Source organism: Gavia stellata, chromosome 8 (genome assembly GCF_030936135.1).
Source record: "Gavia stellata isolate bGavSte3 chromosome 8, bGavSte3.hap2, whole genome shotgun sequence".
NCBI lineage: Eukaryota > Metazoa > Chordata > Aves > Gaviiformes > Gaviidae > Gavia > Gavia stellata.
In genome coordinates, this window is record NC_082601.1 from 24,869,947 (window position 1) to 24,887,460 (window position 17,514).

Below are 17,514 nucleotides of genomic sequence, written 5' to 3' on the forward strand. Positions count from 1 at the left end.
GCGTCGTCTTCGGGAAGAACTCGGACCGGCCGGCGGACGAGGTGCAGGAGGTCGTGCACTTCCCGGCCGCCACGCACCCGCCCGGCGCCGCGCTGGAGGTGAGGGCGCGGGGGCACGCCGGGTGGGTTAGAGCACGGCCCTTTCATCCTATTTTCTGTTTGTTCTTAGCCCGCAGTTGGGCCGACTAAGCACGCCAAGCGGCGGCGTGAAAGATAATCCGTTGTGTGCTCTGACCCCCTGCAGTGCACCTACATCCAAATCGAGCAGGTGGAAAAGACCCACGCCGTGGTCCTGAGCCGCCCCTCCTGGCTCTGGGGCGCAGAGATGGGGGCCAACGAGCACGGCGTGTGCATCGGGAACGAAGCGGTCTGGGGGAGAGAGGAGACCAGCGACGACGAAGCTCTCCTCGGCATGGACCTCGTAAGGTTTGCACAGGCTGTTTTGGTAAACGGTGCTGAATTCGGAATTTAATTTAAGAACATTTGGTTTGCGTTATATGGGGAAATACGCGCTTTCACTTTCAGAAGACCGGCCTGTCTCTTCTGCTGTTCTAGCCATGGTTAAAAATAAGTGTTTCTTGGCACAGGCGTTAGATCTCTGCCAGGAGGTGGGAGCCTGTGAGAGGTACCAGGTGCTAGAACAGAATCTGTCAAGGAAATCGTCAAATGTTTTTCTCTCTACAAAGTTTATACTAAACTGAAACAAGACGCTTAACTGGAGCACAGCTGGACTTCAGGATCTAGTGTTTGAGCCTTTTTCTGGGGTCTGCTCTCATTTCCTATTTCCCCCATCTTTTACATGCATGCTCTTAAGTTTCAGTTTTAGCCACATATCTCCATGTAAATAATGGCAGCTTCTTTTGCCTGCCTTACTGGGTGCCAGGGTACCTCTCACTAACCTACAGCAGTCAGTCAGTTCTTCTTGGTACTGTTTCGCCCCAGTCCAAGACTTGGAGACGTTTCCTAGGAGCCCTCTCCCTCTCCTTCTGTATTTCCATTTGGTTGTCTCTCCCCATGTCAAGGACATACAGGACCTACTTCAAACAAGCCCTTTAAATGACTTGCTCCTTTCTCTTACTAGATCATATAAGCATCAGGTACATATAGAAATAGCATTCCAATTCAGTTTGAATACTCAGGCTGAATAGTTGTATGTAAAGTTTATAGTTCCAAAAACGCATCTTCCTTTTGTTTTAGGCTTGGACTCGAGAGAGCGGACACAGCTGAAAAGGCTCTTACCGTCATAGTTGATTTGCTAGAAAAATATGGACAGGGAGGAAACTGTATGGAGAGCCACATGGTATTTACATACCATAACAGTTTTCTGATAGCTGACAGAAGGGAAGCATGGGTGCTGGAGACATCAGGAAAATACTGGGCAGCAGAAAAAGTAGAAGGTATGGATGATGCTCTTCCCTTTAAATATTTCAAATGCAATGACAATTAGCAGCTCTCCACTTTTCATTTACCATTTCATTAAGGCATCAAACTAGCCTCCAGGTATGTACATGTGCCTGTAAACAACAGGAGTTGCTTCCTAGGGCATCAGTTTGGAGAGGCTAGCAGTTTCACAGAAAAGCTGAGTCAGAGGGGGCCTTTTCAGAGTCAGAGATGACCACTTCTGCACTTGGAAAACAGAGGACAACAAGAAGGTCAGCATGAGCATGACAGCAGTTCGTATGGTCTTAAGGATGGTGGCAATCGATGACAATTTCATTTGGTGACAGGCTAATAGTGACAGGATTGGTGCAGCGGGCCCTGAAGTGGCTGATTCCTTCAGTGGACTTAGAAGGACAAACTATGTCTTTGGACATCTAAGAGGAAGAATGCAGAGATGGGAATATTCAGGACAGAACCTGAAATATGATGTTGACAATAGAAGCAAATGAGTCAGAACTGAGTGGCAGTGGAATTTCAATCAGAAGGATACATATAGCCAGGGAGAGAGGGCCAAAAATAAACCACAGGACTCACAGATCTTGTAGGAAACTCTTGAGTGCATAATTTGCTTTAGTAAGCTAACTGTAAACAAAATACAAAGAGAAAGCATTCGATGTATTAAAATGATTCTTTCCTCACCTTACAAACAGGAGGTGTACGGAATATTTCCAACCAGCTCTCTATCACAACCAAGATTGACAGAGAACACCCAGAATTGAAGGAATATGCCAAAAGCAAGGGCTGGTGGGATGGGGAAAAGGAATTTGATTTTGCTGCCACGTATTCTTATGTAAATACTGCCAGAATGACCACATCCAGAGGCCGATATTGTGAAGGCTATAAACTTCTGAACAAACACAAAGGTATCATTTTTGATTTTTTTTTTTAAGATATGCAAAGCATTTAGTGAGCTACATTAAATCATAAATTATTAGACACCTGATGTGGGCAATCATTCACATGATTTGGTGAACCAGAACTTACTAGAATAACTTTTTGCCTAAAGGAGAAACGCTGAACTTGAAGTCTTCTATCCATTTTTGCCAATTTGTTGATAAGGAAAAATTAAAACAATGGTCAAATATCAAGCAAACACAGCTACAGTAACAACACTGAGAGGTCACCATACTGCTAAATACTCCATAAGACCTAGCTCTGTTATTACTGTACCTCTAAGAAAAAAAAATCAGAAGCTAAACCAGACTCCCAGTGGTTTCCAGCCACAGACAGAACCTTATGAACAACTTCAGTTTGGTACCATTCATTTTGGCCTAAGACAACAGCACAGCATTCAGATACATATCTTGCATTTATTTTTTGAGATTGTTTTTTAAATCCTTGTGGTTTCACTGTAACTGCTGCTCTAACCTTGCGTAGTCTAATAAAACACACTGAGAGCAGAATAAAGCAATTTTCTGTACTCTAAGCAGGTGCTCCTAATCACTAACTTATTATTTTTCAGACCTCTATGGAATGAAGCTATTACTTCTCTTTTAACTGCATCCACCTGGCAGGTTTTTGCTGCATCTGTATTCACTTGCTCATTTGAAGTAATTAATCTGAACCAAAATTACATTGCACCCCTGTGTTTTTTTATTTATTTGGCTGAGCTCTGCCAGACCAGGTTTAGCATTTAGTTAATGCATCAGAACGAATTACCTTTTGCTATCCTGCTCTAGTGATCATGTAAATCCTGCGTTCATTTTGGGAATTGCAGGTTCTGAATACTGAAAGCATTTTCATAATACCTGTATTTACTTATATTATAACAATGCTGAGATTCTATTAGTGTTTTCATTCTAAATCCCCATTTTCAGGCATTTAACTGAGCCATTTTAAAAATCACAGTAGGTGTTCAGGTTATCAGCCTCATATGGTTTTAGTTTGCTTAGATTTATTTTAAATAGGTGCCCTAACTACAAGGTATTTGGTTTACAGCATCAGTAAAATCACTAGTTTCTTAATCTACTACTCTTCCCAGCTTTTTCACTCAGTGATATTACAGTTTTTTTCCAGGCTGCCTAGTACGTGAAGACCATTTTTAGATAAACATTATTTATATTTCAGAAAACAGGGAATGTATTTCAGGAATACAAAATAATAAAAAAGTCTAGTGGAAAATATACAATACCTTCTTTCTTGCTGGACAAGTTGCCAACTTGCAGTTGACAAACTGACTGTTGCTTCTTTTAATTTCTTTGATTCATCTAGCTTGCTGATTTCTTGAATTCTCTGACTTTCCCAGGCAACTGTGGGAATACTTAAGAGTGTTTTCTTTCTTTCTGAAATGTAGTGCTGCATGCCTGTCTACAGGCAATTTGAAAATTTGAATAGTGTGTAAAAAATAGTATTGGAGACATCTGAATTGGCAGCAGAGTGATTATTTTGAGAGGAAACAGCAAGGCAGCTTAAAAAAAAAAATCTTTATGCAGCTAGAACTTAACTGAGAGAAACACTAAAAGATGAAATGGTAGATGATACCTTCAAGTAAAAAAAGCAGTGAATGGACTAATGTTTTTCTGCTGTGAGCCTACACTCAACTGGTACACCAAATTTGAAAAGAAAACTACTGCCAGTGCTGCCTGTTAGAATATCGGATTGCCTAGTGATACCATGCCAGTATTTAAGCTTCAGTGCACACTACATAAACAGCAATATCATTTGAACACTAGATGCAGAGGTATATGTGGAAAGGGTTTTGTTTCACCTAACCGAGAAGAAAAAATTATTTTCATAGAGACATTTGGCACTACACCTCACATAGCTAGTTGGTTAAGACTTCTTTACAAATGGATGTACTACTGTAGTTTCTGTTGATTCTGAGTATAGAACACTCCAGTGCATCCTTTCAATTGTTAACTTGAAGCTTAAGTGCTTTGGAAGGTCAGATGATTAAAATAAGTAAGAAAAAAAAAAAGTCTTGGCATCTCATTTTCAAAGTTACACACAAAATCCATGCACAGTTGTTACTATTTTTACATTTCCAAAGCAACCTAGGGGTATTAACTGTGTGCAAATACCAACCAATAACTATTACAGTGATTTATCTTAACTTTCACACATTGCTCAGAAAATTCAGCCTTTAATCCCAGCTACTAACTTCCATCTGAAAAGTTACTGTATGAACAACCATTTTCTACCCATATGTATTTTACCTTTCCAGAAAACATGGTGTGTCACCGTCCTCCCCCTCTTCTAAGTCATAAATGTTATAGTTCATTATCACCTACTTTTTGAAATAAATACTTTGGGGAAGACAATAATATTTTTAAGTGTGTTACATATTAAAGTGAGCTGTTAGGATGATTTTTTTTTTTTTCCTGCTAACACGGACAAACTAAAATTGGCATTGCCTATTAAAGGAAAAAGCACCCAGTTGTAGAGAACATGCCATTTAGTTGGTATTATAAGTAGTGCTGTGTGCAAATAATTGTATTGTACCTTAAATAGGATCTATCACTTCTGAAATAATGATGGAAATTCTTCGTGACAAAGAGAGTGGCATTAATATGGAAGGTGGATTTATGACAACTGGAAGCATGGTGTCTGTATTGCCTCTGCAGCCTAATCTGCCGTGTATTCATTTCTTTACCGGAACTCCAGATCCTGCGAGGTGATGTAGCAGCAAGTAATTAGGATAAGAAGTTGCAAATATCTAAATGAGAAGTGTTGCAATTTGTCTAATTCCTTTTTGCCTTGGGGTTTGTTTTGGGTTTTTTTCCCCTGAAAAAGCACAATCAAAAAGTAGGAGGAACATAATGTACATTATGTACATTAATGCCATCTACCAACTTACCTAGTGAAACACTGCTATGACACTGACTTAACGATCAGTTAGGAGATGATTATTATTATTTTTTAAATTTCTTTCTTAAAAGACAGAATTAGAAGAATGGGGAAAAATACAGCAATATACTGACTCAACGATTTTAACAAAACTATCAGTAAAGGATGTCTGTTCTATTTTTCTCTTTCTAGGTCTGTATTCAAGCCTTTCATTTTTGTGCCCAATATTACTCAGTTATTAAAAACTAGCTCCCCTACATTTGGTCATGATGATCCAGTTAAGAAGCAACCACGTTTTCAGAATAAGCCAGATCGAAGACATGAGCTCTATAAAAAACATGAAAGTGCTGCTGTAGTTATGGAAACTGTCCAGGTACGTTGATTAAATTAGATTTCAATGCAAGCAGGTGGTTTATATAAGCTCCTTGCTCACATTTTGTTAATGTGATACCATTTAATGCCCTTTGATGGATTGTGAAGAACATTGTAGTGCACCAGAAGACCATCGTCTTGGCATCTGGCAGGCATATGTTTCAAACACTAAAAATTGCTACTAGCACTTTGCTGTACCCCCAGGCCTAGCCCCAGACAAGTATCTGTACTGCTCATCTTGCAAAGCAGCAGGTCACACATACTCCTGCGCTAGTTAGATAATGGGGAAATGCTTGAGCAGCCACAGGTAAATGTACACCTCCTGATAAGAGTACTTAAAACTCTCCAGGACCCTGGTCTCAGGCAGTAAGGAGGGCATGCCTTTTATCATTGCTTGGTATGGACAGGAAAGGAAACAAGATCACAAAGATAGCTGAATACAAAGGTGAAGTGGGGAAGTAGTTGCTTACTTTTAACAGTAGCATCTCTCCTATTTACAGATACATGTTCTAAAAAATAAGACATATGCCCACTTAAGTTTTGGGAGCATAAATACCTAGAGCATCTTTAATTTTGTATATTTTCAATCCATCAGACAAGGATGCAGGGAGATGAAGTATGTGCTAGATATTAGGAAAGATACCTAAGAAAACCTGTCAAGGTGCTAACTTCTGCCAACACAAACTTGTACCCTAGCAGCTCTTAAGCAGTTAAAATAAGGACAGTAGAACAGAATTTTGTTAGGGTGAACACTACATACTCTGTGTAGTTTTTAGTGAAATACAGATGTTTCTTTTTGCAGGGCAAAGGTAAAGACATGCTGAAAGAGATACAGGAGTTGGAGAAACAGAAGATAAGTGAAATGGAATCAATCCTGCAAAATGGATGTCTTGACATTAACCAAGTGGTTAACCTTTTTTCACAGTGTGTAGAAGAAGAACTCAAAATATATAGCTAGAACTACTATTTGAATGTGGTAAAATTCAGTTTTATGATTAACTTTTCTAATGAAGTGGCTATATAGATTAAATCTTATTTTCAATATACCAGTTAGTATGGACAGTTTTAAAGATGGGGATTCATATTCAGGCCAAACAGCTTTTGATTGTATGAAGCAACACTGAAAAGGCTCTTAACAGCTAGGCAGTGGCTTTGTCTGTATGTGGCATAAAGCTGTCAGCAGAGATTGATTTCATCAACAAACAGATGCAATTAGAATGTAATAGCTTGACTACACTGCGGAACAACCCCATCTCTGGATGAAGAACATGAACTCAGATTTAGAGAACTCACTTCTAGTGTACACACATGCAGCTTTTATAGTCAAGATAATAGTAGCAGAATTTCACATTGCCTGAATTAAAATGGCCATGCTGAAGGATTTCGTAAAATGTAGAAGTTATTATAAGGTATATTAAAACCAAATCACAGTTACAATTTTACCATGATTTGTTGTGAAATCTGATTACATGGAATTGAACAACGCAAGCATCCTGCAAGTTACCACACAATTTTCACTACCCTGTCTATTATTTTCCCTACCCTGATACCAAAAATAAACTAACTTATTTACGTACAATGTGATTATTGTCAAATTAATTCTGCAATACACTTTATAACATCAAGTGGGAGGTTTTTTAATATGATCTTGAATTGTTACTTTTAAAATCAGGCAACTAGAAGGGAAGAGGTTGGGGTACACAAGTATATACGTGTACTCAGCAGGACACTTAAAAGGGCTTCTAAGATTTTTTCACTTCATATAAAGCCTTTTAACCATGACTCGTCTTGCCAAAATTACTAGACTATGAAATAAAAAATCAAGCTTTTTGCCTTGCCAGGAACTCTTCCTGATCCTGTTTAAAATTAATGATCAATATGTGACACTACCTTTATTATCTGTGGCAAGGGACAAACTGAGCAAACAACAAAGAAAGAAGATTCTGACTTCACTACATGATCAAGCAGGATAAAAAGTATGATGGGAAGGAAAAAAACAAAAACCAAAACAGCACTTCTGCAAACCTTCAGAAGAGAACAAGTAACATGAAGTGGAGCATTGAGCTGCAGTAGCAGTATGTGACATGACACAGCATCCCCACACAAAGACACAGCAGACCACAGAAAAACCATTCTTCGATGATTTTTCTGTATTTAGTCAGTTTCTAGAATCATCTCAGATGCTAAAGATGGGGCTACACACATGCAGTCTTCTCATTTTGTAAACTGTTCTATCCCCCCACTGGTAAAAAAAGTAAGTATAGGCAAACAAAAGAAACAAATACATATACACTGAAGTTTGCAGAATGAGTAAGAAAATGAAGAGCCTGACAGAATTTGTTCTTCCTGACCCTACAAAAAACGTAGAAGTTAATTTGGGATACTATGTTCAGATCCACAGCAAGAAACTAATGTGTCAGGAAAGGTTCTTGAACTTTCTAGTTCTAGTGATCCTATGTGTACCAAGTGGCAGTAACAGGTAAGATTGAGTAGCAGGTAAGACTGAAAGTAAGCTTGAGTTTGACTGAACCTTTTGTGCCTGTGTTGCCAACAACATTTCTTAGACGTTCAATAGTACAGTGGATGTTCATGAACTGGAAGATATATTTAATAAAATTTTGCTGTATTTACCTGTTTTTCTCATGGATGTCTATATATCTGTCAGTCATGTGTATCTTTATCCTATTTTGGATCATCAGCTCTTCCACACTAGCTCTTTGATAACTTCAAAGCAGCAATAAATGCCAGGTAAAACTGTGCTGGAAACCAAGGCATGAGTCCAGTTTACAGGTAGCATAGCAAAACAAGAGAAACAATTTTATGCTACAGTGCAAACATAGTGAAGTTACACAGGAATGAACGTAGTGAAGGTGGTGGAGCAGGCCTTCAAGTGAACTTCTTGGCCACTTAATCATGCGGTGGCAATTAACGAGGTTAAGCATATCGGTCTGGATGTAATACAGGCAGATACAGTCCAACAGTTCCTCTAGTTTCTGTGCTACAGGATACAGAGTAAAAACGTGATGTGTGGGGATAGATCAAGTGATGGCCAACAGAGTACAGGATATTTTGGTACCTTTTTTCCCTGGGATTTCATCCTCCTAGGAACACATGCAGTGTAAAAACAGAAAATGAAGATGAGGTCAGGAGGAATAAATAACCCTCTCTCCCACAACCGTACATTAAAAAAAAAAAAAAGCAAAAAAATCAGAATGTCCTCTAGAGGGCAATCTTTGCATGTATTTCATCTAGGAGTAGCTCTTGCAGCTTATTTTAAAAGGTCTAGAGCTTCATGAAGGATCATTATTAAAAAAAAAAAAGAGTACTAATATTGCTACTTAGAAAACAAGAAGTTTTATATCCACCCTGTCCATTATCACAATTATTTTGAGAATAGTGCTAGAAAAAAGATCCAGTGTTTCCCTGGTGACTCTCGTGGACTTACTTTTTCAGTGGATGTTTTCATGGAACTATAACATCCAAGTTAACTGAGATTTATCCCAAACTAATCCACCTTCAAAATAAAACAACTCATTGCACCACTGACCACATCTTTAAAGCAAAGCTACTTCTAACTACCAAAAATTCACACATCAGTAGATCAACTATTGACATACATCAAATTGTCAACTATTTTAAAACTTGTCAGTGCTCCTTGGTGGAAGCAAATATTTATCAGATAAAAGAGTTATTTAACTTTCTAAATCTATCCAAAGTCTATTCTTAGCTTCCAGAAGTACCCAGTAATTTAGAGATTATCATATCACGTATTTCATTCATAGTTTCTTTAGTCTATTTATTAACCATCATAGACTCTCATTGGACTAATGGGTATGATATCAGCAGTCACAATGTTGTAACAGTTAATATAACAGAACTTGGTGTCAGTTGTCAATTAAAGGTGTTATCTTCATTAGATTTGTAACAGGGAGCCTTCTCTAAGCAGAAATTTTGAGCAATTTCTTACTTAAAACAGATTGTGTTCAAATCTAGAGAATAGCAGAGATCATAAAAAGGGAGGCAAGGGCAGGACTTTATGATGAAAATGAGAAAGACAAAGAGTGCAAGAACAATGACTATGCATAGGACTGTAAAACTGACATAAGATCAACTTCTTGAACATCTGAAGAATTTTTTAAAAAAATTAAAAATTGTATTTGGTAAGTAGATGATAATGTGAAACGTTCCTAAAGATCTGTTTAGCCTGTTAGACAAAAACTGGTGTCTTTGTGTGAACACCCATTAACAAGTCCTCTGTCTACTTAAAAAGCATCAAGGGTGGATTTACGAAATACCACATTTGAAACGCAAGAGCCACTTTAACAAAATTCTCAGAAAAAACACATTTGTCATAAATCTTGACATTCACACATAACCCTCCCACACCTCACATCACATCACAGCTCAGAACTCTGAAATCAAGTAACCAATTTATTGACAAGTTACAGTATTTAGAAGCCAGATATACTCATGGCTTCTGCTCTTAAGTCACATGTATCTAATTATTCCAAGATACTCGATGCAGCCATCTTCAGCAGTTGTAAAGGGAATACACTATTGTTTTCCTTTGTGGCCACAGCCTGATACAAATGTCAATTATTTTGTTGCTGGAAAACATTAAAATATGTCAGTTTGTATAGCATACATATGCAGTAGGATGCAGTTATGTTTCTGGGCACACTGCAGATGTGCAATAAGACTGACAGTAAAAGAAATTATTTTTCCAATATAAGTCTTGCATGGAGTTATAGCTACCATAAACCAACTGTTTCTTGAACAGTAGTTTATGCTGCTAAAATCACTTTTAATTCTTAATACAAAGTAGATGCATAAGTAGCTATAATAAAAACCTGTGTACTAAAATAAAAAAAGGGAAAGACTTTTTAAAAAAAATGGATGAGAAGGGTTGTTCTCATGCTTGAGCAAATAATTTTTTTTCTTTTTTTTTATACCTGGGTTCCTTTCCCTCACTATATAAAATTTTTATATAGACATATAAATGCTGTTCTTGCACTTTTAAAAGGGCAGCATAATGGCTATCAGATACTACAGTTTGTCTTTAACCTTTTCAAAATAGTGCAGAAGACACACAGATTCTCACATTCTGCCTCCAGTGCACAAGAATCTGAATGACACTAGAGTAACTATTTAAACATCGTAGGGGGATGCCTGAGGCTTATTAGAAACTGGCGATAGGCAATCAATACTAAAATTTTAGGATCTTTAGCTACTCTAAACCCTAACCTGGATGTTCAGTTAGGATTCTTTATGCAATAGATTTAAAAGTCATTGTATTTAATTTAAAAGGTTTTATGATTTGATAAAATTTTTCATCTTGACTGGCACAGGTATCCAAGGCTTACATAACATCTTTATTTCAGGCTGGCACTTCTGAATTAAACTGGAAAGGCTAATTTCAGAAGGTAGAAATCTACTCTTGACAAAGCTGTTACTACCACCATAAGGCAAAACTTCAGAACCAATTGTTTATATGAAATTCCATTACATAATTTCCTAATTGGGGGGAGCGGTAGGTATTTTAATATGTTTTTAAGATTTGGTAAGTTTGTACAAAACCATTATTTATTCCACTCAATATTTCCTTAGCTTTAATCCTCTGACATCAGAACCATCTTCACAACAATACAGCTTTTACAAATAGAGGATTTTATCTTTAAGGGAGAAACAAACCACCTGATCTGAGGTGTAAACAGCTAGAAATGTTCCTGGTGTTAGACAAGAGCAGAGTGGTAAATACTGGGGTACAATAGAAGAAATCCTACTTCTGTGAAGTCGGGGGAAGCCTGACCATAAACAGGAATCAATATTTAATCACACTAAAATATGAAAAACATAAAGCAACATGAAAAATACCTCTCATTCATGTTTTTTTTTCATTGTGGCACCAGTCACTAGAGCTGCTGTTATAAAGCCTCAATAATACGACAGTGACACATACCATTTTACTATTTGTTTTGCTCAAAATGGAAAAAATGCTCTAAATCCAGAGCATCTTGTTTTGTTCTAGTTGCATTCTGGTTGGAATGGTCATTAAATAGTACTTGCTACCATTTCCTTCAGTACAGACACAAGTAGAACCACATCTCTTAACTTTATAAGAGAGAGTAACGCAATTCTTTGAGGAGCCCCGAGAAAGAAATCCTTCCAATTTCAGTGGTGAAGGCAGAGGAGATGGTCACATTCACCCCTAACTGCCTGTCCTCTGCCTACATGCTGAGGTCAATGGCTCTCGACTGCAACTGATCTCTTAGGAATAAAGCGGTAATACAAATATTCATCCCGAAATTCAAATTCATTCGTAATATGCTGGACGACGCCTCCTTTCATCAGTCTGTCTCCATACATCACTGCTTCACCACGGTCAGAGGCAAGGCCAACTTGCATGAGCCAGCTCACCAGGTCACAGCCAAAGAAGATGCCGGTGGAGATCTTTGCACCACACCTGTATGTCAAAGGAATGATTCACCCACATGTTCTGTAAATCTGGTATCACCACTGCATGATGGGGAAAGGCAAGGAAAAATAGCAGGAAACAAGGAAAGACATCATGATAGTTAAGAGCATGTTAGAAGAGAGTTTGCAAGTTTTGTATATTAGGGACATGCCAATGTTCACTACCTCTTCCTACAAACACTTCCATGAGAAGCAAAATGTATGTAGAAAGTTATTTTAGGCTTGTGCAAATAAACTTCAGTGAACATAAGTAGCAATTTTCCTTAAAACACACACAATGTAATTCTATTTCTTAGAGACTTACTTCCCATGTACTTATTAGAATGACCATTTCTGCAACAAAGTATCTGATTTGAGTGCAGCATGCCCGCAGCAACAGGAACTCAATCTGCACTTTAATTCAATTTTGTAATTTCTCTACAGCTTTAAACAGACACTAACTGCTTACATATATTGTAAAAAAACCCCATTTAACTTGCATATCCGGTTAAATATTTACCACACAGGCAGTACTAAGAATAAACAAAAAAATTTACAAGAAGACTCGACTAATTTTCTTTTACATATTTATGAAGCAATGCCACTAACATCTACCTAGTTGCAGTAAAAAATACCATTCGGAAATTTACCTGCAGCAATGAATGTTTCTGGTTATCTAAAATCTGCTCTATGGAACCCAAGCGCAGGGTTTCTGAAGATGATTAACAGCTACACAGCAAAACCCGAACTTCTTTCTCTATTTTTTTTAAGTTAAAAGCAGCAGTAACACAGAGCAAGTATTAACATCTATTAGCAAAGAAGCAAAAATTAAAATAAATAAAAATCCATGATACCAGGTCTCAGTTACAGTATGTTTAAATCAAAGAGGATGGGATCAAGTTAGATGAATATCTAAAATGAGAAGATAAATGCTTTCTTTTAACTCACAAGGAGAAATAAGACATGAAACTAGTTCCGTGCAAACATAATATTAAAACAATGAAGCAACAAATGTCAGATTTTGATGCATTCTCAGGTGATATATGATCAAAAAAACCCCACAAAACCCAATCAAATGAACAGCCCAAAGCCCAAGAAACCACAACAGCAGCAGAGGCACAGGAAACACAGCTGTGAAACCTCCCCTATTTCAAAACAAACACTTTCTGATACATCTTTTCTGTCTGGCATGAAAGAAGCAAGTCCTTGAACTGCCATAGTTCATTTTTCCTAAATGGATAACTTTATCACTTTATTTCTTATGGAACATTACTAATTCCTGAGAAGACTGAACAAGAACATGATGCTGTCAAAATCCAGGTCTGGAATGTGGTTTTGGACTATCTGACCATTAAAAGACCACCCCATCCCGCCAAACTAGTCCTACTTAAAAGCTCACATACCAAGAAAAGTAGAAGTGTCCTGTTAGAACAGTTCTTCATGTTTCCATTTCATACAGTAAATATTTAAATAAAGGCAGAATCTTTTTCTTGTTTCTGCTGCTTCTGTCTGCATTTCTCTTTCATCCGCCTACACATACCTGAATACATAATCCTTGATTTGGGTATCATAATTTGCATCTGAAAGCTTTGCTGATCTCACAAATTGAGGATTAGGCCTCACAAGAGGAATGAGCAAAAGAAATTGTATGAACTCAGAAGGTGTAAAGGTCCTATAAACACTATAATCTCACATATTGAGTGGTCTCTGAGTACACACTGACATCAGTTGCAAAAGCTTCGCCTCCTGTAAAAGCTATTTAGTAGTAAACATTCAGTCACATAAATAATGACACCTTCTTAATCTCAAAACAAAACAAATGAAGGGTCTCAAGTTTGACAAAACTCATAGACACACTCAATTACAGGCATTACCATATACATTTCTTCAGAAAGATTTTCTCTCCCAAACTCCAACTAAATGCAAAAACTGGGGCCATGCCATAATGATATAAAAGTTTTTATGATTTATGTAAAACCTAGATGGGATTCATTTCTGAGACTAGGAACGTTTCTCCGTTACTGCTAAATTCTTAATCCTCACCTTGAGGTTTGAATAAATATGCCGCAACAGGAATCGCCCACAGAAAGATTATTTCCAAAAGGTGAGCTATGACCTTTGTGACAAGTTATACATGCAGGGAGGAACCTTACCTTCTGCCTCTGACAATGCTTTTGACACAGTGATCTCTATGATAACGAACAAACTGTTGACAGGTCATCCTGATTTCCTCAGGTACAGAGGGATCTGTATGCCCTGCTGCTTCTCTTCCTCCCCAGAGAAATTCAAGCCTTAAAAAAAAAAAAAAAAGAAAAGAAAAAAGAAAATAAATTAAAAACAGCAAATCAACCAGAGGCATTTTTAAGGAAACTGCAAATAATGGAACAGAACTCATAGGAAGCTTATCACAACTGTTCTACTGTTTTTGCGCCCAATACTTTATATACAGTCTTCCTAATAAACTTGTAGGGCCTTTGTTTGAACACTGAGAGGTTTTATTGTAAGTTCAGGCAGAAGGAAAGACAGAGAGTAGCTGGGAGCCAGTTTTAGCTGCTGGATTCATACCGCAGCCAGCTAGCTCTAAGTTAAAAGATGGCTTTGTACAACTTACACCTCCACAGTGAGGTACCAATGAAAGCGTCCATCCACACAACGCACTTGCATGAGGTTACGAATACAGGACTTTAAAACAGTGATAATAGACTCTGGTTCAGCATTCACATCTAAGTTTTAATTTATCAGCTGAAATTATTTCTGAAGATCCATTATCTCACTGATCCAATCACATACTTCACCACCATTTGCCAAAGATTTTGTCTATAGGGAGTCTGTGGGAATTTTGTCTTTGGGAGTGTCATCAGGACAGCAGTAAAAACTCATGCACAATGAACTGCAATTAGCTCTCCACAAGTAGGAGAGAAAAGAAATTTGGAAGGTCAAACAAATAGGAAATGGAATGCGATGGCACTGAACACTCAATACCCTTTAAAAATTATTATTGTTAATAATTAAGTTTATAGGTGTAAGTGTAAAGATCTATTTACCTTCGCTTGAATGGTAGAATGATTAAATGCTTATCTAAGCCAAAAATACCAAAGGAAATGAAGCCCTGGAGGGAAAAATATTAGAAAAGCAACATTAAGCAAAAACTTTGGTTTCTAAAGAAGAGAAATAAAATGTTAAAAACTCATTGCCAAAACACATGTGAAAAGTATCCATCTTCGCTAGATATCTTTCAAAATGCATTTTGTTTCTACTTGGATTGTTCATTTGGCCTTAAAAAGAAAGATTAACACATAGCAGTCCATCAAAGAAACTCTTCAAGAAAACAGTTCGGTAAACCTAACGCTTTGACATGCCACCTGACACTTAAAACATCAGTATCATTACATGGCCAGTTATTTAAATCTGTCTTTGTTAATGTGAAGAAAAAAATTTACTTATTGTAATTTGAATGCTAGAATGGTCTCTAGTTAATTCATTTTTCTGCGCCGCTTTTGTATCAAAACTACTATCATTACTTCATACTGCAGTGCATCTTGTAGGCACACCTGTCCATGGATCTGTAAAACATTTCCCTAGTATGTGTATTAACACTGCCTTGCTTTCACCGTGGAACGCTACAGGCTTGGGGAAGAGTGGCTGGAAAGCTGCCCCGCAGAAAAGGACCTGGGGGTGTTGATTGACAGCCGGCTGAAGATGAGCCAGCAGTGTGCCCAGGTGGCCAAGAAGGCCAACGGCATCCTGGCCTGTATCAGAAACAGTGTGGCCAGCAGGAGTAGGGAAGTGATCATGCCTCTGTACTCGGTGCTGGTGAGGCCGCACCTCGAATCCTGTGTTCAGTTGTGGGCCCCTCACTACAAGAAGGACATTGAGGTGCTGGAGCATGTCCAGAGAAGGGCAACGAAGCTGGTGAGGGGTCTGGGGCACAAGTCTGATGAGGAGTGGCTGAGGGAACTGGGGTTGTTTATTCTGCAGAAGAGGAGGCTGAGGGGAGACCTCATCGCTCTCTACAATTACCTGTAAGGGGGTTGCAGAGAGGTGGGTGTTGGTCTCTTCTCCCAAGTGACTAGTGACAGGACAAGAAGAAATGGGCTCAAGTTGTGCCAGGGGAGGTTCAGGCTGGATATTAGGAAAAATTTCTTTACTGAGAGAGTGGTGAAACACTGGAATAAGCTGCCCAGGGAGGTGGTGGAGTCACCATCCCTGGAGGTGTTCAAGGAACGTGTGGACATGGCATTGCGGGACATGGTTTAATGGGCACGGTGGTGTTGGTTGATGGTTGGATTTGATGATCTTACAGGTCTTTTCCAACCGTAGTGATTCTGTGATTCACCTTCGTAGATAACAAAGCTACCCTCTGTCAGTTTGCACTGAAATAGGCTATGTGCAGCTGGAACAATTACACATCTAATTGTCAGCTATTAGTTAATGGTGCTGTAACTGAAACTGAAGAAATAATATCTTAAAGCCTTATAGCTAAAGTATCCATGTAGCCATTTTGCACCGTTTCAGTTATACTGGTGTAATTCTACAGAAGCCACACCGATGAAACTTTCTGGTACAAATAAAGCTAAAATCCTACTCAATTTCCATAGGCATTTGGCACTCAGTTGTCATTTGTACCTTTCAAAGTGTTCATGCGCATAAAACATGCTCACGCACATAAGACATGCATTATGATACGAAAGCTATCAAAGCAAAAGAAAAAACTTGAGAAAAAAAGGCAAAACAACATAAGGAGTTGGTGACTTCAGCATTGTCTGAGGACTTCAATTTACAGTGCTTGTAACAGCATATGCTGCAACACTAACAAAGTTATTTTCAGAACAAACATCGATAAGTACCTGACCAAAATTAAACACAGCACAGAAGAACTGCAATTCCACGTATAGCCGTCCAGGCTCTTGGTTGAACAGCCACCACAAACAACTGGAAAGATTCTGTTAAGAAAAAAAACCAAAACCAACAAACCCCACAAAACTAACCTGAGTGTTAAAAATCAAAAGCACTTTCTTACTCGCAAATGCTAACAGATTCTTGGACAATTATCACTGTCTTTATTTAACAAATGATTCAGATAAATAAAAATAAGAGGGAATAAACACCTAAAAACATCATTTTAGTTAGGCTTAATAGCTGGGGGAGGGGGAGAGCTTGTTTGTTTTTAAATAAAATACTACAAAACATACCAGTGAGGAGGTCCTGCCCCTTTACATGTTTACATAGGGAACTTGACTTAAGCATACTTAGGTATTCAACTTAACACAGACAATATTAGCCCAGACAGATTTGCAGTATTTGCCTTTAGGTCTGTTTAGCTGAGATCAGTGGTTTCTACATATTTTCTGCATAGTTAAGATTGCATTAAGCTGAAGCACATACCACCAATTTTAGATGCCTGACAGAAAGAAAAAAAACCTCCAAAGTTAACCCCTTTGGGTGTAAAGGCTAATACTTTAAT

The 17,514-nt window shown here is 38.1% G+C and overlaps 2 protein-coding genes across 3 annotated transcripts in view; one reads left to right on the forward strand and one right to left on the reverse strand.

The window, feature by feature from the left end:
• Positions 1-40: 40 nt before the first annotated feature.
• Positions 41-7,603, forward strand: SCRN3 (secernin 3). The gene is made up of 7 exons (XM_059820285.1): positions 41-98; positions 244-425; positions 1,197-1,396; positions 2,090-2,302; positions 4,890-5,052; positions 5,418-5,598; positions 6,400-7,603. The coding sequence occupies exons 2-7, from the start codon at positions 325-327 to the stop codon at positions 6,553-6,555; spliced, it is 1,014 nt and encodes a 337-aa protein (XP_059676268.1). The 5' UTR covers positions 41-98; positions 244-324; the 3' UTR covers positions 6,556-7,603.
• A 2,412-nt stretch (positions 7,604-10,015) lies between these two features.
• Positions 10,016-17,514, reverse strand: part of GPR155 (G protein-coupled receptor 155) — a 32,069-nt gene continuing 24,570 nt past the window's right edge. The window contains exons 13-16 of one of the 2 annotated variants that reach the window (XM_059820366.1): positions 16,898-16,993; positions 15,095-15,159; positions 14,204-14,341; positions 10,016-12,060 (exon numbers count right to left, since the gene is read on the reverse strand). In XM_059820366.1, coding sequence (XP_059676349.1) covers positions 11,838-12,060; positions 14,204-14,341; positions 15,095-15,159; positions 16,898-16,993 — 522 coding nt within the window. In that variant the 3' untranslated portion in view covers positions 10,016-11,837. Of the gene's footprint in view, positions 12,061-14,203; positions 14,342-15,094; positions 15,160-16,897; positions 16,994-17,514 lie in introns of those variants that run through there. The other variant, XM_059820367.1, reaches the window with a different exon arrangement.